Here is a 23230-nt window from a genome sequence, read left to right as displayed (position 1 = left end):
AAAGACCTTTCACTTATCTAGCACCTATGGGCACGATCTAATGTTCACAGTAATTATTATAAGACTCTTATAATTTATATACATATTTCTCAGTAGTGATAGGCAGTAGAAAATTTGGGGTAATCAGAAATAAAAAGTCATACACAGACACTTAAAAAGCATTTAAGTAACATTAATAGTTTATGAGATTCTTTTTCTGTGGTCTACTGCAGTTGACCATTTTAGTGTGGAAATATTTATTCAATATATATTCACAGATAACTTTCTGTTTGTTTCATATTTAAGAAATATGAAAATGCTATCAAGCTTTTTAATAAGCTTTTTTATTTTCCAGTCAGTACAGAGCAGTTTTGCAATCAAAGGTTAAATCTCATGCTCCCTTTTTGGCTTCTCTTTCAACAATAATAGATTCATTTTCTGGCTCTGACAGGAGGGAGTTGGATTTGCTGGCTGGCTGTTGTGTAAGCATCAACTATACTGGAACTATATATACTTGGAGCAAGAAACAGGAAGAAACTAGTTGGTAAAACACAATCATAGGCTGGCAGGAAAACAGTGACTATTTGTCACTCCTTCCAAAGGGGAGGAAAACAGTTGGTGGCAAATACTCAGTACCATCAAGAATCCAACAGAAAGCTCAAATCTCCTTTTCTCCATGCCGGGCTACTCAGAGTTTTACTTCAATGTGGACCATGGCTACCTGGAGGGTCTGGTCCGAGGGTTCAAAGCTGGGATCTTGACAAGTGCAGACTATGTCAATTTAGCACAGTGTGAGACACTAGAAGGTAAGTTTGGTGGATTATTTTATTTGGGAAGAAATACTGTTGCTTGGATCTTTGAAGAATGGAAGGTAAAAGACCAAAGTATTGACAGCCTTATCTTAAAAGCCAGATATGACCCTGCTTTCCTTTAAGAACTGTTCTTATATTTAATCTAATAGGTTTCCATTGAAATTACCCTAGGATTGTACAGACTGTGATTTGAAAAGCAATCCAGATGATGGGGTTTTCTAGTTTACTGATAAATCTTGGAAATCTCATCCACAGACTTCCTGTAGGCACTGGTAATCTCACATATATTAACCATTGTACAGGACTACGAGAATATGGAAGTTTTGTAACATTGCAGCTGGGCAAAATACTTTGCAGAATCTTATTAAAAACTTACCATTCAGCACTGAATTTCTCTATAAAAGATATAAGATATAATTTCAATACTTTATTACTTCATGAGTTCTAGGGCAGTCAAGGACATTTTGCTTACCATGAAGAGAAACATATATGTCACAAAGGTAGAAAACTGAAATACTCTGAAGCTAAAAAAAAAAAAAAGTTTTTTTTTTTTTTTTCCAAGGTGACTTTGCCACAGTAATAAAAGAACACACAGTAGTTTCCAAAGCAGCTTTCCGTGGCCAAGACTGGTCACAGCCTGATGAAGACAGACTTGTACAAAAAATCATATGACATACCTTTGGACACTTGGCAAGACAAAAAGGCAACAGAAAAATTCACCTTTTTAAAGGAACATAAAGTTTCTTTCCTTGACCCCAAATAAAAGCTATGATTGTATACTGAAATCTCATCTATAATACAGAGTATATTAGATTTATTTGCAAAAAGGACAGCAAGAATTAATAAGCTTATTCTGTTTTCAACTGCTTTGTCTATGCAGTGATAGAGCTGAGGAAATGAGAAGTGAAGAATGCGATGACTCCCACATGCATCAGAGTCTTGAGACTGTCTAAACTGTTACAGTATAAGCCTGGGAAGGTTGCACACATTAATCTTGCAGATTAAAAGAACTGCATTTAAATAGACAGATGTAGGTATTTAGCTGTCAGCTGGAAAAAAATCCTCTCATAGTTAAAGAAGAGATTTTCCAGTACAGTCAATGTGACTAGAGACTGTTGAACTGACCAAGTGCATGTGCCTACTCTAGTTGATAAACTGAAGACCTACATGAGCTCTTCATTTCATACAGTGTCAGTTTGGACACACAGAACACATGTAAACACTTACTTACTCTGAGAACTGAAATGTATTCTTTATGTCAGCTAGACAAAACCAGCAGTGTATGATCTATGAAAATTAAGGACTCTACAGATGTTGCATTTAACTGCTTAAATTGAACAGTCCTGCTCCATGAGTTTACACATGGTTTAGGAAAAGCTAATAGAGCTTCAAACATCTATAAAGGACGGGAAATACAGAATGATGGAATCATTAAATCTTGTTCTTCATTTTTCTCTGCAGAGGAACCCTGGAGATGATGTCACCAAAGGTTCCATGAGGAAAAAGAAAATAAAATCCTGGCTATTTCTGAATAAGTTAAAAAATAGACAAGTTTAAATATATTTTTTTAAAAACATACAAGGAATTAATATTTTCCTCACCCTTTCCAAAAGAATTCCTGTTCCTGTTCAAGAGACATGGGTAAAATGGTTAACCATGTCTGGAGAATGGTTAAAAATTATTTACATTTTTAGTGATTTTTACAAGAAAGATATTTACAACCAGGGAGTAGTTTTCAAATATTACTGAGATATATGAACCTTTATTAAGCATGTGCCCTGTTCCTTATGGGAAGATCAAAACAGAGAGGTGACATCATTTCTTAAGTAAGATTTACAGTAGAAAAAACAGCAACTTTTTTACTTTTGAACTTTCTTCTTTCTAATGTTCATTCAATTTTAGAATGCAAATGCATTTCAGCTACAGAAAGAACAGTCTTCATCAACCTGCCTACCAGAATATCTTCAGCACCCACTATCACTTCCTTTTTCTTTCCTAATCAGCTTCAGAACATCATTACCTCCATTGTACCATTTTTCTACTTGTAGAAAAAGTGTATTTGTTGTTGTTGTTGCTGTTTTAAATCAGGTTGCCATCACTTATCTACCAAGCATACTACTGAGAAATATTGGATTTGTCCATGGGGTTAATTATACAAATCTCTGTACAAATAAATGATGCTGTAGTACTGAAGTTGAATCACAAGTGTACAGTACACCAAAAGCAGACCCTTACCTCTAAATTAGGAAATGGAGTTGGATCCAGCATATGCATTTGTGCTGTAGTACTACTTTGATTGTCCTATAATGCCTTCAATTCATGTATTCACATTCAAAGGTAATAAATTTACACCACTGTGCATTCTGTGGCATTGTACCAGACCACAAAAAGTGGAGTAAGTTAAAAATATTATAAATATGCTAAAACCAACAAGCAGAAACAAAATCAAAACCACCCCAAGTAACCCATAAATAGAATCAAAAAGGTCTTTTAATTTCAAAGTGGTTTTGATATCTCTGGAGGAGAACCCATAATGCCAGTACAGAAGAACCACAAGCAGAAAACATGGGTTAGAGCTTTACATCTGCTTGGCAATAACAGGTTATGTAGAAAAGTGAAAGGGAATGTTAAAAAGGAGGTTGCTAAGTGGCTTAAGTTAGCATTGTGTCCTCTCAATTCAGGGCCACACAGAGAGAAGTGCCCTTCAGCTGAATTTAGACATCCTTTGGGGCTTGTATGAATTATTATCATTTTCATGGAGCTACCTTGTGGTCCGCAACACTGGCTGGAACCTCTGCAACATGGCATGCTACCAGTCTGGCTCTACAGCATCATCTGTCTTGGGGGAATGGGATCCCCAGAGCAACAGCGCTGGCACTGAAGCAGAATATGTGAGGTTTTACATTCAGTGCTTTGTTCTTTCCTTGATTCCTTGCCTGATGGAAAGAGTGCTGCTCTCTAGAAGGGAAGCAAAGTCACAGAAGGATAAGCAGTCCAGCTCTGCTCCCACCAATGAAATAAATCCACAACTTGCCCATGCTGGAACACCAGCATGCAGCAGCTGAAGTAACTGTAAATGAAAAGTGATGGTAGCTGGCTATTAAAGTGAGGAGTCAGACAAGACTCCATGTGCTTGATGCTTAGAGATCAGACTAATGCTCTTCCAGTACTCTTTCTTCATGTTTTAAACATACTCATCTTAAACTAGCCTCTCCCTGCCATGGCGTGAACTCTGATTGTGATGATCCTGATTTATATTATTGGAGCTTTTTGATTATTATTTTCTCAAATGTTCTGGCCAAGGCTATGGCATCAGGTTGACTACTGTTTTTTACGTACAGTGTGCATGCTGGAATTTATTAAATTGGGTAGAAGAAATATTTCTCTAAAATAGGCCATGGAAGTGACAGGGTCATTCATCCAATATTCCTGGACATAATATTTCTTCCATGATTTTGAGAGCCAGGTAGGACAATATCATGTGTTATGGTTAATATTTTTTATACCTTGTGATTTGGTGTAGATTCTAAAACTACTCAGACAATAAAAGAACCAAGGCAGACAATCACAGTCTTGTCAGAGACATCCTACCCACAGTAGGTTGGTTTTGGTTTCTGTTCATCACATTATACTAAACATATTTCAGAATGGTCAATACTTAGGGTTGATATTTGGGTTTTGCTGTCTGCTTTAGGTGCTAAGCTCCTGGAAACCTGTGTCCAGAATGCATTTACAGAGTGTGACTCAAGCTAGGTATCTGGTTCATTTGGAAAGGATTTGAGGAAAGCTAGATTTTGGCTCTCTGCATGTAATGAGGTAGTGTATTGTAATCATACCATACACCGAGTATTTTTACCTTCTTTGCAGTAAAGAGAAAGTAAAAATTATCAGTTTGCAGAGGAAATTTAGCTCTTATATGAAAATATTTTTGTATTGTTTTTTGTTTTGTTTTTAAGTTAGTCTTACATATTTAGATAAACTTCTGTCATAATTCTGTATTTTTGTTTCTCTCCTTCACCTTTCTTATCTCTCTCTTGAATTAAGTAATTTTCATTTTTTCATATTTGGATTCTTTTTCTTCTTCCTGGATAGAAACCTATACTGAAACTTTGACTGTTTCCTAGTATATGACTCTGATGACTGAAAAAACAACTCTCCAGTGCTCTCTTTCATTAACAGTTCTGTGATGACCTATATTATTTTAAGAATCAATTAGTTTAAACTGACAGCATGACTTCAATCTCATGCAGGAAAATCTAGAGAAATGCTACCAGTTCTAGAGTGCTACCTGAGCAAGACTGTCCTATCCAAAACAGTGCATTGATATAGTCACTGGAATGAGCTGTAGTGCCAGTAAAACTCATGTAAAAAACTCTGAAGGTTATCTATCTCATAGTGTTAGTGCTAGACTTAGGAGTCAGAATTGCAATGCACTAGTTCTTTTGCATTGTCTCAGTGTAGGCATACAAAGAAAATATGCATGTGGGGAATTAGGAAAGAGTATCTACTCTACTGATGCACACCTTGCTAATGCATATTAAATTCTCTTGTAGACACACCCTTAATTCAGTTGGTGGGAGTGTTGCTATTCATTTCCCTAAATATCACTTCAGTTTTTATATGGAAATCTAATAATTATAAATGCTAAAGCCTTATAACATTATCTCAATCTATAATTTATGGTACTTTTAATAAAGCATTTGAACATAATTACACAATATAACACTTCTAAAAGGAAGTGTTAAACTGCTTTGAACACTAAGAACTGATTCAAATCAGTTTTGCTTCATGGTGGAAAATAGCTAACAGAGGAAACTTATCAAATTAATTCTTTGATATTATAAAAGATTCTTTCAACTTTGCTGCCTAATCAACCCATTTTCTCCAATTACCATGGTGGGAGCACTGGCAGAATGTCACGATAACCCAAGTTTCTGGAACAGCTTCTTAGGATCTGTTAATAGCAGCCATAAATCAGGCAAAGCCAAAACAGAAATGCTAAGGGAGGGTAACTGTGCCCTTTCAAGCACTCTCCTGCAGACCTCATTTGGAGACCAGAGTCTGAGCCAGGCAAGATGTGTTCTCTCATTTTCTTCAGGCAGCTTGATTACATGAGATTATAGTCTTACATGAGATTTAAACGTTTCACATGAAAATTGAAGATCTTAACAAAGTTACAGGATGATTCTTTTTGATACATAACAGTCTACTGTATCACAGGAGAGAAAACCGACACATTATAATGATTCAGTACTGGTGCCCTGAATAAATCTGTGAAATCAAAACATTGAGCTGGGAAGGGGTGAGGGACAGCAGTAATTAACACTGTGCTTGTTGTGACTGTAAATTACATTTACGAGTAAAACTTATGGCAGAGGTGTAAAATACTTCTGGTTTCTTGTAGCAATGAGTCTTACTCGGAGAAGGCAGTATAAATTTGCAGTAATTATGTATTTACTCTGTATCATCTATGGTAAAATCTTATGTATGATCAGACCCTTCATATGAAAATATAACATTACAAAGGAACATTTTAAATATTGTTTGATTTTATTTGTAGACAATATAATGGCATTTTATTTTCATGATCTTCCTTGAATCTAATTTCAGATCTAAAGTTACATCTACAGACTACAGACTATGGCAACTTCTTGGCTAATGAACCTGGCCCTCTCACTATTTCCACTATTGATGAAAAACTGAAAACAAAGCTACTCACAGAATTTCATTACTTTAGAAACCATGCTTTTGAACCACTTGCAACTTTTCTGAATTTTATCACGTAAGTAATATTACCACATTGCTTAAATTATGTACTCAAAGCAAAAGCACAGCTTCAGGTTAAAACAATGTAAATACATCTTAGTGGAATTTACATTAAATTTCAAAAACAGTGAAATTACTTTGATACTGTAATATTTACATACCTTATTTGCTAATATCTATTCTGAAAATAATTGTTGTCTTCGCAACCACTTATTTTAAAGAACACAAGAAAAGAAGATTTTTACTGCACACATGGCCTAGAGTAGTGGGGGAGACTGAGAAAAAAATATTATTATTTTCAAATGTCATTTAAATCAGAGAACTTGCAAAAATAAGTTTGTGGGGGTGACTCATGCAAGATGTACAATTTCATGATGTCCAGTGATTTAATTCCTAGGCATGTGTCAAATTCTAGATTTTGTTTAAAGACTACACATCATATACCCACCATACTTTTTATACCATTTGAACATTAAAACCAGAACAACCTTATATTGTATATAGCAAGATACTTAGATCCAAGTGGCTTTGTTTAAAAGCACAAGTGCTGTTTGATGTCAGATTAAGAGAAAGTTCTGATCTCTATGCAGTTATAAACAGACAAAACTTGTAAATAAATGACTTAACATTAAGGAAAGAATGGGGTTCTGCTTTATAACAGTATAACAACACGGATTAGTGAAATGTCACTAGAATATTTTACTTAACTGTTTATTCCCCTTGGTCTTTTTAATGTATTCTCACAAGACTGTTCATCTTACTTTCAAGGAATATTTTTATCATAATAGTATCATTTTTTTTTTGTTCAAGTGTGACTAATCAGTTTTAGGTTGTTATATCAACAGGATCTTGGAGACTGCCCTGGGACAGACTGCTATAACCTATTGGTATACAATGTTTGGGTTTTGCTTCAGAGAAATGAAAGTGAAAATATGAAAATTATGGCAGCTCTTTTCTTATACTGATTGATATGCGTATGTACACATGTGCATACATTCTATATGCTGTTGTTTTGTGGTAACAGAGACATTAGTTTAAGATATTTAACAAAACTATTGCATCACGGAACTATGTATCACCAGATCCTTAAGCTCCACCACAGATTTTGTGTGAGATCATATTAATCTCTGTATGTTGCTAGCTGTGTTTTGAACCTACAGCACAAGCTGAAGACTAGCATCCTTGTTATAAGCATCCCAAGGGAATAGCTTTCACATTTCCATTTCTGAGTCACTGATGAAACTCTTACCTGTCTCCAACAGCAAAACTAGTAAGAAGCTCATAGAAAACTTCTACTGAAAAGTTTTAGCAATAAATAAGAAATCTGTGAGACTTTGATCATAGTTTTCTCCTAAGATGATGTTTAAAGCTGAGTGAGAAGAAAGCCTAAGACTGGTCCATCTGCAGTTTTAGTGCCTAGATTCCTGTGCACTTCTCCCCGTCTGGATGTGATATAGCAAAATCCCAAAGTAGAGAAGCTATTAGCTCAGGTGATTTACTTTTCTGTACCATGCATTGTCAAACCTACATTTCACAGCTGCTAAGCTTATCATGTTTCAGTTTCCCCTTCTTTAGAAATGTCTTTTTTGCAAACCAGTCATCATGTAATTTAAAACAAAAACTGTGTTGCCTACTTGCAATTTTAAAACTTCTGTTTGTTTTTGATAAATGAGACATTGATAAAGAGTGAATATAAATACCTGCAAATACTGTGGTCATTTCTGACTTCAGTGTTTTTAGTAATTTTCAAAAATCTTGCTTTTGTATTTTTTTCAAACCAAAATGCATCATAAAACCAATGTTAATTTATTTTTTATTTCAAATACAGATACAGCTACATGATTGACAATGTAATTCTCTTAATAACTGGCACATTACATCAGCGACCCATAGCTGAACTGGTTCCCAAGTGCCATCCACTGGGGAGTTTTGAGCAAATGGAAGCAGTCAGCATTGCCTCAAACCCCACAGAGCTCTTCAATGCAATTTTGGTTGACACACCATTAGGTAGGAATACCAAATTACTTCTTATTTGCTTCTTGAAACTACTAATTTTGTATACTTGAGAACATCTGAGATCAAGTAGCATGTTTTCCACTGGATATGCTGTGCTTTGGTAACAAAAAATGTTTAAATAATTGGCTGATGAAACTGGATCAAGCACTTCTGAAGTGGTGTTCAGCACTTTTTCTGGTAACATTTATTAACAGCGTCTATATCAGCCTTGATAGCAGACACAAAGAAAACACGCTACTCAAGAAGAGTAATGGATATCTTTTATACTCAAAGTAGCCATTGATTTAGAGCATCTAGATTTTTATTTCAACACCTGCATCTATAATTAAAAAATTCAAGATAAAATCTTGCCTATCCCTCACTAAGGATCAAGAAACAGACAGTTACTAATAAATATTAGATGTTGTGGTATAACCTAGAATCTCTCTCCTGAGGATTTGGGCATTATTCAAGCACACAGACAATCCCATCCTGAAGGACTAATTCTAAAGGCAAAATAGAGCCGGGGCTGGGAACTTCACATTCTGAAAGTGAGATGAAATTCTCCTCAATGTGCTGCAGTAGCCAACACAAACAAGAAAAAATACCAAGTTGTGGGGCTTTGTTGGGAAGGGTACAGAGAATAAGATGTATCTGAATAGATTTGACCATCTATGGAAGCACTGAAGTTATGGCAGGTTCGTGGTTTGGCTCCAGGCAGAAGCCTGACTCCCACTCCGCTGCTTGCTCTTTCTCTGCCTCCATTGGAAGAGGGAAAAAATGGACAGAAAAGGGAACTTGTGGGCTGAAATAGAGACAGAGATCACTTACCAGTTGGTGTTGCAGATAAAACAGACTCAACTTGTTTAAAATTAATTTATTGCCAATTAATACATATATATGTTTAATTACTGAACATTATCAATTATTATTATTATCAAAGATTGATATTATCATTTATTTATTATGTTTAATACTAAGTATTATCAGATTTTTAAGAAAACAACAGAAATTCACAGGCAATCAGATACTCAAGGAAACTATCAGGGCTATGCCCCTTAGTGTCTTTCATCTCCCAACTGGATGCTGGGAGAGTAAGCCAGGCCTACACACTCTCCCGAAATACTATCTCATGTTGCCACTGTCTCAGACAATATTCTCTCTAATGCAGCACTGGCCTGCCCCACTAACAAAGTTCATTAACAGTGACGGATTGGCATACTTTTGCAAATTATTTTATATAGTATTTTAAAGTGGCCCAGCCACATAAATGAACTTCATCCCCCACCTGCCTTTTCAAAAGTTTGCTTTTTAGCCAGTTCTGCAGAGGACCTGGAAATACAGATGGTCAGGGTCAAAGCTTGTGCCCCTTTCTAGTTGCATCCTGTTACCTTTCTCCCACTGACAAACATATCCAAAAAGGAAGAGGTAAACTAGGAAAGAGGATTCTCCTTAACAATGGAAGAACACCTGTGTGATTTAGGACAAAAATTATATTTAATGTTCTTCACTGGGAAATCTGCCTAATGACCAAACAATCTACTTCAGAGAAGATTAGGGCTTTCATTAGCATTTCCCATTTGATGGTCTTTGGAGATGTGGACTCTGCTGCACTGATTGATTCTCTTCACAACAGATTCTTATTAAAAAGGAGGGAGTATAAGGATAAGCAGAAAATCAAGATGATTTCTCTTCTTCTTTGTGTATCACTGTGTCTCATACAACAGAAACATCAGATCCTTGCTCATGCACTGGTATGAATGGCAATAGACAAGAGATGCATATTACCAGCATGTACATTCATACTGCAATATAATAAATTCTACTTTCAGCTGCTTTCTTTCAAGACTGCTTGTCTGAAAATGACCTGGATGAAATGAACATTGAAATAATGCGCAACAAACTGTACAAGGCAAGTTCTTGCAACATAACAATAATACTTGGGGTTTTAAAAGCATTTTAGAAGGTCAGCATCATTAACCCTTGTTTATGGATGGGGAAACAGAAGCATGGAGAGACAAAGCAAGCTGTCTAAGGTCACCTGGATGATAAGTCCAGGAATCAAATCCAGCTCCTCTGATTTCTACTTCAGTGTCTGAAGAGATTTCAAATTTTAGGTCTGCATCCAAAATCAAATTTAATATCTCATTAATGAAAAAGCTTTAGATGTCAGGCTAATATCCAGATCCATTTGTTTGTGAATAACTCTTTTATCCACCAAGTGCTGCAGAACTGTTATCTACTAAATAATCCTAGTCAGGCTTTTGGCTAACATTTATTTTTATTCATAAAAGGTAAATGTAATTTGAAAAAGGTCTAATTTCTTTGAGTCTAGATGGCATTTTTTAAATTAATGTTTTTGCTTAATTTTCATTCTTTTTTTTAAATTATATTTAGCATTGCTATGACACACTAATGTAAGGATATTCATCTAATATGTGCCTTGTGTTTTCAATGTACTTTACAAATATTAGCACACAGGTCAATACTTTTATGGTGGTGTCTTTAAAGGCTATAGATATTTCATCCTGTTAATGGTTTCTCCCAGCATATTCTCTGCAGATTCTTTGTCATCTTTCACAGTGGATGCCCCAGACTGCAGGAAGTATTCTTAAAGTGATCCGATTGCATTAAGGGAAAAGAAAAAAAAATCTTCTATTAGAAATGATATTTTTTAATTCCCAATATGATATTTAATTCTTAAATACTCTGCTAATCTTATTATTCTTAACAATATCAGTTACTAATAAACTAGACACTTTCTATTTGATAACATACAGATTTGATTCTTATGTCCTGTATTTGTATTTGTAAATTTGTATTACAACAAACTTACAATTATTAAAACTAATATTTATATTTTTTCTTCTCACACTGCTAAGTGTCAGGAGGATCATTCTGCAAACACTTCTAAATTATTAACATATCCTTTCTCCTCTGCTTCAGCTGTCAATGTGATCAATTATGTTTCAGCTCTATTATCAGAACTCTACAGAATCTAACTAAAAATCCCATGCAGCAAATCCCCCTCGAGACATCTCTACTTAAAATTCACTTAATTGCATAGCTACTGACATCTTCCTTCAACAAGATTGGTGGAGTTGTGGCAAATGCATTTGGATAATATAAATGTTCCTTAAGACAGTATTTTGAAGGAGGGGGAGGCAGGGGGAACAACATTTCTGAGATACGTGGGGTCCTTCCTGCTAAGGTGTATTGAAATGGATGCAAAGGAGGGAGTCTTCAATATACCAAGGGGTTCTGCAGACCATTATTACAGAAACTTAGTCCACTGTTCTGTCCTAATCCAGGGTTTTGAAGGGTAGAGCAGTAGGGATTAGTTTGTGTATTCTCATAGTGCTGGCCAAACAGCCGTGGCATATACCCAAATCCCCTCCTCCACACTATAAACGCAGAGTTGCCTTCAGCCATCTGCTTATTATGCAGTGGAAGCTCAATGGAGCTAAAGAAGTTCATTCTTTATGAATGCAAAAGAGAGCAAAGAAAGCGTAATATTTGTTCTGTAACATCTTTTAAAAACATTTAAATATATATTGTAAGAACATGGTATTTGCATTTTACTATTCAATCCAGCAAAGTAATTAAGCACATAAATGAATTTAAATTCGTAGGTAGAATTATCAAAGTTAATGGAAGTATTTAAAAATGAGATTCATGACTATGTGGTCAACTTTTTAAGTAGCATTTAAAATATTTCTCTTCTTCTTTTTTGTAGTCTTATCTTGAGGCATTCTATAAGTTTTGTGAAAAACAAGGAGGTACTACAGCAGAAATAATGAGACCCATTCTTGAGGTAAGAAAACATTCACTCATTGTACATGAAAGTACTCCAAAATGCTTTTATAATTAAGTCACTTTGCTTTTCCTGTTTCTTCTCTCTCCACTTGCAGTTATTTGTCAGATGTTTGAATAATAATTCTGAGAGGTACTGAATTCTTTATTCTAGAATGAGTTTTACCTCCTGACTTGAGAAACAGATAGTCCAGGGAGGAGTTAGCCTCAGTTAATATTTTTCTATAACAGAACAACAAAAAAAAAAGGTTCACTGATCTTACACTGTTGTCCCTTAACATATTTCTGTATTATATAGAGAGAATAAAGGGAGCTCTTATATCTCCTAGAGCAAAATTAAATTTGGTATAGCTATATTCTGGCATTACTGTGTATGAATGATTCAATATTTTTTAAACTTCATGGCACCATCATGTTTATTTACTCTTCTATTAAAATTAATGGTTGAAGTTATAGTTGAATGGCATTCAGAAAAGTCCAACATTTCAGGATTTTTGTCTCAACTCAGAAAAGTTAAGCACTTATTTTTTCCATGGTATACAACATTCCTAACACACTCATAAAATTGAGTTCTCAGTATTCAGCTCTTTTTTTTTGTTTTTCCTAGATCATTTCCTTCCAGGAGGAAATAATCCTAACAATCCTTTTTCTTTCTTTCTTTTTCTTTCTTTCTTTCTTTCTTTCTTTCTTTCTTTCTTTCTTTCTTTCTTTCTTTCTTTCTTTCTTTCTTTCTTTCTTTTTTCTTTTTTTTTTTTTTCTGGGTAAGAAAACTTGTACTCTGCAAACTGACTGAACAAAATTCACTGAGCTTTTATGACCTCATGCTAAAAGTCTACATTATGGGAGAGAGATACGAATGAGCATAAATTATATTTTATGAAATAACATACTAATAGGACAATGCAATTTGATGTTTTATTTTACCAGTTCATAATGTTATGGTTACTTTCTAAAGAAAATATCCTTAATCAAGTTGAATTGTCCAGAAATTAAATATTTTTACTATTCCATTCTGAAAAACAAAAATCAAGAGATTGGTTGGCAGAGGTAAAGACATTTCTCAGTGATTCAGATTTTGCAGAAAGTTCATTTTTAGTTTGACATTCATGCTGAGAGATTACTAACTAGCATTGGGTTAAGCATATTGTAAAACTCTGTTTATACTAGTGCTAACAGTTTGGTCCATTATAAGCTCTTTTAAAATCCCTGCCTAATGTCAGCAAACTTTTCTCTAAATTTCCTTTTCTACTTTAATATTGTGAAGGTAGATTGTTGAGTTTACAAAAAAGCCAAAAATTAGTTATTCAAAAGAATACTTTTTATTTATTCTGCCAAAATGAGTTTTCTATTTTAAAATCCCTAAATCCTTGACCATCACATTGCCAACCTACCACATTAAAAGTACTGGTGATCTCTCTTTGGACAACAAATGTTGCATGTTTTACCCTGAATCTGACAAGAAATTGCACTGCAGCTAGTGCTGGGCATGTTATTAGGGTGCCTTGCTAATATTCAGGTAGCAGACACAGAGCTTCAGTTTTCCCTAAGGAAACCAAAGCAATTATCAAATGGTCATCCTATGACTCCACCCTCACCTGCAGCAATGAAGTGGCCCAAGTCACTGAATAACTAACTGCCTCCTGACATTACCCTCAATGGAGAATCTTGTGTGCCAATAATTTGATGAGTTGAGAGGTCTGGCTGGATAGGACCAATTCTGCAATTTTTCTCAAGCTGGGAACCACTCCAGGATTAGGCCCCATACCTGGTAGCATTAGTTGCAATTGCCTCTGAGCATGTTTTTCCAACAAAATATTACAAAACTACCAGCTAAATTCTACATGGCTTTAATAGGTTAATAAAGCAAAGCATTCATCCTTCCAAAACAGTTTCACTAGGGCTGATACGCCTGTTCGTATTAATAAGGCAAGTCAAATTTGGCCCTGTTACTCATTAGCTAGAAATCTTTTCAAGCACACTTATTTTCTTCTCATTATTTCTGTATTGTTTATTCATTTTCCTTACTCTGAAGTCAGTGCCAAAGGGCAGCTGGGTACCTGTTACAAAGTGTTCCAGTACATAGGAGTAGGACTTATGTGCTTCACTGCTAAATTTGTAGAACAGTGTCGCAATGGCATTTGTCAGTCTTTTTCAACAGAAAAGGGTACCTTTCTGCTCAAAACAGTTCAAAAGTTCGCAGCACAGGAAAAGTTGCAAACTGCCTAAAATCTGCACATGCTGTATTTTCACTCAGAAATTTTTAGACACTTCTGAGTGGACACTTCCGTGTTCTTAAAAAATGAAGGTAAATAATAATAAAGGGAAGAAAGAAAGTCATAGTCAGTTTAGATCTCAAGACAAAAGAACAGATTTAAATCAGAATTGGGTAAGATTATTTTTATTTGCCATATTTTTAATTAATGTTGTAAGTATGGCAGGTAAAATTTTGCCTTGTAGAAAACACCAGTGCAAGATCTAGTCAACTGAATGACCTTCAGTCTGCTGCTGCAGGGAAAATGTAGATGCTATAGCCTTTTAAAAGTGGGAGAAGAAATATAGCCCTTGATTCTATGTATTTAAAAATAACTGTTATTTGAAACATTTGAAAACTTTAACTTGGCAGGTAAACAACCTCCTCCACAGAATTGAATCATTGTTTTAAATATGTGCATTCAGAAACTATATTTTTCCATTTTTTTCATTCAACTTTTACTCTCAGCAGCACTTTGAGGTATCTCAGAACAGTGCTATTGATTCCTGATCCTTTCAATATATTAATATTATTATTTCTAAGACTATTATTTCGTAACTTCAAAAGGGTGTGTGAGGAGATGTTTTGTCAACAACTTGTCAACCGAGCAGGGAAATGAGGAAGTAGCAGTGTTGATATTTTCAGTACAAAATTCACAGAATAAAAGCTGTGCTTGCAAAACACTGTTTGACCTTCTAGTTAAAATTTAACAAGTATTTGCAAACTAGAATTTCCAATTTGTAAATAAGATGTTTCTAATGCACAGTTTTATTTTTTAAGCCTCCATAGTTTAGCTTACTGAAAATGAAACAAAAACAAAACAAACAAGCAAACAAATAAACAACTGTTATTTTGAACTGAGATCTCTAATAATGCCTGTTTATTCCTTATTTTATGCATTAAGTTTGAGGCAGACAGACGTGCTTTTATCATCACCATTAATTCGTTTGGCACTGAGCTGAGTAAAGATGACAGAGAGAAGCTATATCCAACCTGTGGAAAACTGTATCCAGAAGGCTTGCACCTGTTGGCCAATGCAGATGACTACGAGCAAGTGAAGTGTGTTGCAGATTACTATGCGGTATGTAATCTGATTTCTTAAAACAAACAAAAAAAGAAAATAAAAATACTTAACATCTCTTGATGTCAACAAAATTGTAACAAAAATTCACATAAGTTGAAAGCATTTTTGAAAGAATAAAGGATTCATCAAAGATACAAATACAAAAGATCCTGCAGAGAAATATATTGAATCAAAGGCCTTTGATATAAAGACAGAGTAACTTATTATCCTAGTGCAATACAAAGTTCTTCTTACAGCAGTGTTTAAATACCACTAAATCACATCATAATAAACAAAACTGTTTTTACTTCATTAACCCTCCCCAAATTGAAGTTCACAGCTGCTGCCTGATTTTGGCACAAAAACATGTTATTTTAAAACAAGAGGATCAAATAATTCATGCCACACATGACTGCAAACCTCATTCTTTGCTAGTGTACTGTAAAAATAAAATGTTCTTAACATTTTTCCCTAACTCACAGATTGAATCCAAGAAGTAGATGGAGTTATTAATACTGATGCAGCTAGCACTGCTATTAAAGATGAACCAATATAGAACATTTGCTCTGTAAATTAGCTATGGTACTGTGATTACTTTTAATATTTAACCTACCTCAAAGTAGGTACACCAAACAAAATTATGTCCAGTCTATTGATTTCTCCATACCTGTTCCTGTGCACAAGCAGAATGATAGAAGTACGTTACCATATCAAATGTGGGACAGAGCGAGTATATTCATGTGATGGTGGGACATTTAGATGAATTTGGGAACCATTGTACTAGACCTATATTGTACTGCTACTTTATAGGAAAATCATAACCAACACATGAAGAAGCAAAACACACAGAAAGGTAACATAAGAAACAAAGTCAAATATGTCTGGGCATATTCCAGAATATTCCAGTTACATATCAGACTGATGGATTACAATATTAATGCAGATAAAGCAAATCTAGCTGACTACTGGAATAAAATGATCACTCGTGAGGATCAGAGTTCAGGGTTTTGGCTCCATTTACAACTCTGGCTCTGATGGATACTATTTGTACAAGAAGTTCAGTACTCTATATCCAAAGGAGTGAAAGGTCATGTGTCATTCTGCAGTCAGTCTCTTTCAGTGCCTTCAGAAAATTACTTTAAGCTGTAGGAAATGACAATAAAAACCACAAGAACAAACACCTTTTTTTTTTTCCTTCTATTTATTTTTGGTGACTATATGCTTTCAACTTTTGATTTATAGAAAATTGTAATCTATACATGAGTTCCACACAGAAAGATTACTTAATGTAGATTAATTAATAAAGCAAGGTAGCTGTGATGCACAAAATGCAAAAGTTCCTTACTTCTGTTGTGTGATTGTCTATGCTTTCAGGAATACAAGGCTGTGTTTGAGGGTGTAGGGAGTGACGCTGGAGAAAAGACACTGGAAGATGCATTTTTTGAACATGAGGTAAGAGGGTCTAACCATAAAATATAAAAATGAATGTTACCCCCCCCCCCCAAATAACATTTAAAACAATGAGATACTATGCTTTTGCTTCTACTATATTGCATAATTCAGTTTTATATTCAAAAACGCAGAATTGTTATGACTGCCAACTTTTCAATGAAATGAAATAGGATTAACCTTTTTAAAATAAAATAAATCCCAGGGCATTTTTTTTTTGAAGAATAGCTATAGAACTGTCAACCCTGATAGCCTACCTGAACGCCATAACATGTAAAATGCTTAGTGAAATTTCCCTTGAATAGTCTACTGAAGAAGGTATTTCACCGCTGCCCTTTACTTTTTACTTGCCTCTAATGCTGCTGTAGTCTGTTACCAAAACAGATAACCAGAGATGACATTTCAATTATATTTCTACTTGAGTCTCTTAATCAGTCATGATTGCAAAATTACGTAGAAATCTTCATGATGAAAGCTCCCGTTTAAAAATCCCACTTGCTTTCTTTAATATATTACCATAATACTTGTTTAATCTTTTCCACAGGTAAAGCTGAATGTGCTTGCATTCAATAACCAGTTTCATTTTGGAGTATTTTATGCCTATGTGAAATTAAAGGAACAAGAATGCAGAAATATCGTATGGATTGCTGAATGCATTTCTCAGAGACACAGAACCAAAATTAACAACTATATTCCAATTTTCTAAATCTGAGAATTTATAACCTACTGTGCTTGAAAAGAAGTAGTATTTCATATAATAGAAGAAAAATGTTATTTTAAAAGTTAACTCTTATGTTTTGAGTTGTATTAGTGATTCTCCTTCTATAGTGCAGTGTGACAGAAAAGTAATATAGTTATGGATATATGTATCAGGAAATATTAATGGACTCATTCATAGCTTTTGTGCCCATTTTAATTTAAAAGATCAATAAAAAGTCTCTGGAAAGGCCTTATATGCATATTCATTCTGTCTTGTGGAAGTAAGTTTTACACCAAAGATGTTTGTAAAGCTCTTTAATGCTTAACTTTGATTAAGAGTTTTTTCAAAACCACTACTTCTGTCTTACACTTACAGTCTTCTTCATGGCATACAAGATTCTATGAAGGACTTACAACACAAACAGGGATAAACTTTAGGGTTACTCTGAGAGTCCCCTCAAGGAATTTCAAGAGGGAGCTTCCTGAACCTTCGTAACTGTGAGATGTCTCTGGAGTTAAGTGTAAATATGTAAGTGGGATGTCATGAACATGTCTTCACTTACTTCTTTACGGTCACTTGAGGTGCACCATAAGTGTCCAGCAGGTGTCTGATCCACTTCACAGCAATATAATTATCTCCTCCAGCCACACCAAAGATACCGTCTTCATGTATGCACTAGGAAAGATTATGAAACATGAATGAAAATACCAGCCAAGTCTGTATCAGTTTTACATCAGGCACAAACAACACCAGCTCTGAGCTATTTAGGTCCTGGCTAAGATCAGTAACTAAAAATAGAGCAGACAGTTGAAGCCAGATTGTAGTAGGACAAGATTAATTCTGCTGAGGAAAAAGAAAGGATTTTGAAAACCTCATCAACATTCTGCCTTCAGAATCCATTCAAGAAATTTGCCCTCTTGTATTTCAAACAGGCTATACCTTGATTTTCTGCATGATTTCTTAGCTTCAGGCTGGACCACAGAAAATCTCAATCTTCAGCTGAGTATGTAATAAAATCCATTTCCTGCTGAGTAAACAGAATATATATATATATATTATATATATATATATGATTTCAACACCTTAGAATTATGGAAGACATTCAGGCATCATGTTTTTAAGAACTGAGATATATCTCTCCTTGTAACACATACATGCAGACATATATACATACATAAAAAAAAGAAAACTTCACCCTTTTTATAGCTAAAACCGCACTGCTTAAACTGTAAATGTAACCAATGGGTTATATCCCAGGACATCCCATACAGATTTAATAAAGAATTTGGAATATTTTCAATATTTTGCTTTATCATGAATCAGTAAGAACTTTAAATAATTATTTTAAAAATACTTTCATTTAGAAATAATTTAGTAGGCATTTAGGAGGATTGCCTAAATAGGCATAATTGTAAAAGAAAATAATAAAATCTTATTTCCATATTTAGGCTTCTTTATTCTGTAAACCTAGTAATCCAGAAGCAAAACAAAACAAAACAAAACACCCTGACCTGTAAGATGTCTGCATTGCAACTGCAATTTCATTTTGGAATGTGCATCTGGAATGTGCATTTCTTAATTTGTATTTCCCATGCTAATCTTTGACCAACATTTTCCAGTTCACACCTATATTGCAAACTATATCATAAACTGCAGAAAAAAAAAAAAAAAAAAAAAAAAAAAAAAAAAAGCAAGAGGGCTGCATTGTCTCAAATTTGCATTTTCTACATAGTTTAGTAATTGCATAAGAAAAAAAACTTAAAATGTTATGAGCAGAAGAACAAAATCAACTGATCTAGGATGCAGAAACTGAATTCTTGCCTTTCAGTGCAGTATTTATAAGAATACTTTTTATGTGCTGATAGATCAAACCTCCCTACTTGAACAAAACAAATCAGCTGGCTTTCTGCCAAGAATTTTCTGAAGTGATTTGAAGGGGAAAGAATCTGCTCTCCACCCTAAATCATTCTGTGCCAGGGAAGATATGCAGCTGCTGTTGCTACAGTCCGTGGACACTGTTAGCTCAGAGAGAAAGGAGTAGGAGTTGCAGCTTACACAATTATGTTGTCAGCAGAACTGGTCTTTAAACTATGGAAAAAACAGCATGAGTGTTGATTTTTTATTTTTATTTTTTAAAACCAACTTTCTAGATATTTGCTAAGTAAGCACAGGAAGTAACAGGCATTGTCTGTATTTTCATTTAAGAATAAGCAACAGAGTCGACAGACTAAGAAGGAAATTGGGACTTCAGAGTTACAATTCCTCAAACACCTAGCTTTTTTTATAAATAGTATAATTTAAATTACTTTCTTGTTAACAAATTAGCCTCCACGCTAGTCTATATACATCTATACACAAAGAAAAATATTATAACATGTAATCTCTAACAATATCTACAGCGGAAGTCCAGATCACAAAATCACTACTACAAGCATCATTAACTTAGTAATGATCTGTCACTTTGTGGAATAGGGGAATATGAGACAATGAGCTACTTTTCTTGTTCTTCTTTGCATTTCTCAACAGGAACTTGTGTTCCCACGCTTAGATGACTAAACTTACACAGGCAAGTTTGTTCAGTATGATTATCATGACTATGCCCCTTTGCCTATGTCTTCAATGTGAGATGAAGAACAGGACCAGGCTCGAACTTCTGCTGAGCTCTGATAGCTATGAATCTTTCGTTCTCTTCATTTGCTGTAGCCCAGGCTTGAAGTGTTCACAAACAGCTCAGCATCACTGAACTGTGGATGGACAGGGCTGCAGTGTTTCAAGAACTGCCCACGAACAATCCCTCCTTCCAGCACAAATGATAATTTGCATCCATGCTTGAAAAAGAATATTGTTCACTTACAGAATGAACAAGAGCAGAACATGATCTTAAGACTAAATCTGAACCTACAATCAGTCAACAGTCATAGAGACTCTCTTATTCTGGTTCTAGCAGTTCCAACATAACTTTAAGGTAAAAATAAATAGAATCCAATACCATACTTGGCCTATTCTGAATATTTATTAAAGCTAATATTGTGCAACTTCATTTTCTTTCATACATGACAATATGGTGCTTCCTGTTTTTAATAATTATGCCTAAGTAACACAGTATATTTAACTTTTCAACAATTCTACTTAAGATCAAAACAGCAGATCCAAAGTATGTGGATGGAGGGATGGTTGGCCATCATTCTATTTGCATCAGAATTATGAAGTTGTTAGCATGAAGATTAACGGTTTAAAAAAGAGACGAGACAAAGTCCCATGATATACTGGACAAGGGGAGTACTTTACTAAAGAGAGTGGGAAAATGGCGTAATATAAATCACAAAAATAAATGACAATGATGTCTATAAGACAGTCAAAATAGTGCATAAGGTACAGGAACTGTTCTCAAATACAAAATAAATTATTCAATATATTGGGATATCTCCTGAATGACAAATGAGAAAAGCAAGTCATGGAATTCAAGAAATAGAAAGACAAACCTCACAAAGAACCCACATAAGGATTTCATATTAATGACACACAGTGAGAGAAACATTTGAGAATTAGAATGTTTAAAAGATTTTTAGTAAAATCCATTAAAATCAAATAAAGCAAAGTATTTGCATTTTCAGCTATACTGATTTAAAACAGCGTGGAGGAGGAGATTTGGGACAAGTACTGCATTCTCTTTATATTGTTCAGCACAAAAAGCAAATGACAGCACTCAAATAATTACAGGCCAGACCTAAACTCATCAGAATTGTTTATAACTACAGCAACACTTTAGTGAAGTTTGGCTGAGCCCTACATGAGTGTTGTTTACAACCTCTGACTGCAGTTACCAAAAATCCAACCAAAAAAAAAAAAAAAAAGAAACAAACAACACAAACAAACACAAACAAACAAACAAACAAACAAAAAAACACAAAACAACAAGATTGAGTATGCACAGCTTGGGGACCAATGCTGCTTCTTCTCTGGACAAACAAAGAAGCAAAGATGAGGAGGTCACATAATCTCTGTCCTTGTTAAAAAAAATTCTAAAAACTCAAAAGCAGAAATTAAATAAGCTTCTCTTCCCCCCACCCACCCCCCACCCCATAGATTACAAAGGAGTTTTGACAGAAATAGCTAATTTAATATATATATCTTTTAGCAAAAGATAAGACTGAGCCATCATAACTGTTACAAAACTGAAGTGTTTTTATCTATCGTCTGCTACACAAAGAGGGAGTACCGACACTGTTACAAACGTGTAGAAACCAATAGAGACAAAATAAAACAGAAGTTTATTTATAGCAAATATTATGACTTTTGTAAATGTATGAAAACCACAAACTCCAAATTACTCAGCATGTTATAAAATCATCTTGCTCAAAAAATTAACAAATGATTTAACAAAATATATAAAAGTACAATAAAAGCTACCATAGGTCATAGTCCACTAGTTTGCTCTTAAGGAAAAACAAACTAAAAAGAGCAATATTCCTTTTGAAGTCAGTGAGAGCAGGGTTAGAACCTCTGGGGTTCTATATTTTCTTATATATATACTTTTTTCTTTTATATATATATATATCACATATGTATTTATAGCCCCATTTGCTGTGGGCCTGTAAGTTGTATACAAATGTATATATATATATATGAAAAGCCTGAAGCTGTTCTTAGAGCTGCCCAGTATGTTAGACTGCTGTCCAGCAGGCTGCAGCAGCCAGGGTGCTGAGAACTGTTGTGCTAGGTGGTTAACCAGCATGGTCACTGTGCCCAGCACAGGTCACAAAGCACTGAGCAGCAGATAACATTTTTCTTAGAAACCTTACGTGTATTAGTGTTGATGGCCAGTGATATCTATTTCTTTGAGCACATTTCTCTAGCACTCCTGGTTGGCAGGAGGCAATGACATAGAAGTTCTGCTGACATTGTTATCACTAACTTCCCTCTCTGGTCTCCATGATCTATCGTTAGAGGACTTCTGAGGTTCAGAGGTTTCAATGTCTGACTAAGTAAACAAATCTATTCATTTCAGTATATTGGAAGCCAACCACATGAATCCTCCTCATTTTGATCACTACAAGCATGTGGAAAACAAACAGCCACTGCTAGTAAAGTATGCTAGTAAATGTGACTGGATAGAATCACGTCATCACTTATGTATCAAAGCTCTATTTCTATCATTCTAATGCATTTAAAGGTGTGAGCTTTAACTTTTTTTTTTTTTTTTTTTTCTTAAAAAGAGCTGCAACACTTTACAGCTTCCACCATGAAACCGTGGCTATCAATCTATAAGTAATCCTATCAGTGCAGCCTTTTGCTCCCATGGTTTTCAGATCAGTCCTTGCTATTGAATCACAAGTAGCAGTTTCTAGTTTATCTTAATCTCTCAGGACCTTATCCTTACCAAAGCTTAAGTCAAGTTTTGT

General features: G+C 34.7%; 1 protein-coding gene across 1 annotated transcript; it reads left to right on the top strand.

Moving 5' to 3' along the window:
- Positions 1-507: 507 nt before the first annotated feature.
- On the top strand, positions 508-18081 carry ATP6V0D2 (ATPase H+ transporting V0 subunit d2). Its single transcript, XM_005016737.6, has 8 exons — positions 508-785; positions 6402-6573; positions 8386-8564; positions 10385-10464; positions 12289-12366; positions 15521-15697; positions 17054-17131; positions 17673-18081. Exons 1-8 carry the CDS (start codon positions 656-658, stop codon positions 17832-17834), a joined length of 1056 nt encoding a protein of 351 aa, XP_005016794.2. The 5' UTR covers positions 508-655; the 3' UTR covers positions 17835-18081.
- Positions 18082-23230: the final 5149 nt, after the last annotated feature.

Source organism: Anas platyrhynchos, chromosome 2 (assembly GCF_047663525.1).
Source record: "Anas platyrhynchos isolate ZD024472 breed Pekin duck chromosome 2, IASCAAS_PekinDuck_T2T, whole genome shotgun sequence".
Lineage (NCBI taxonomy): Eukaryota > Metazoa > Chordata > Aves > Anseriformes > Anatidae > Anas > Anas platyrhynchos.
This window is presented reverse-complemented; position numbering and strand designations above follow the sequence as displayed.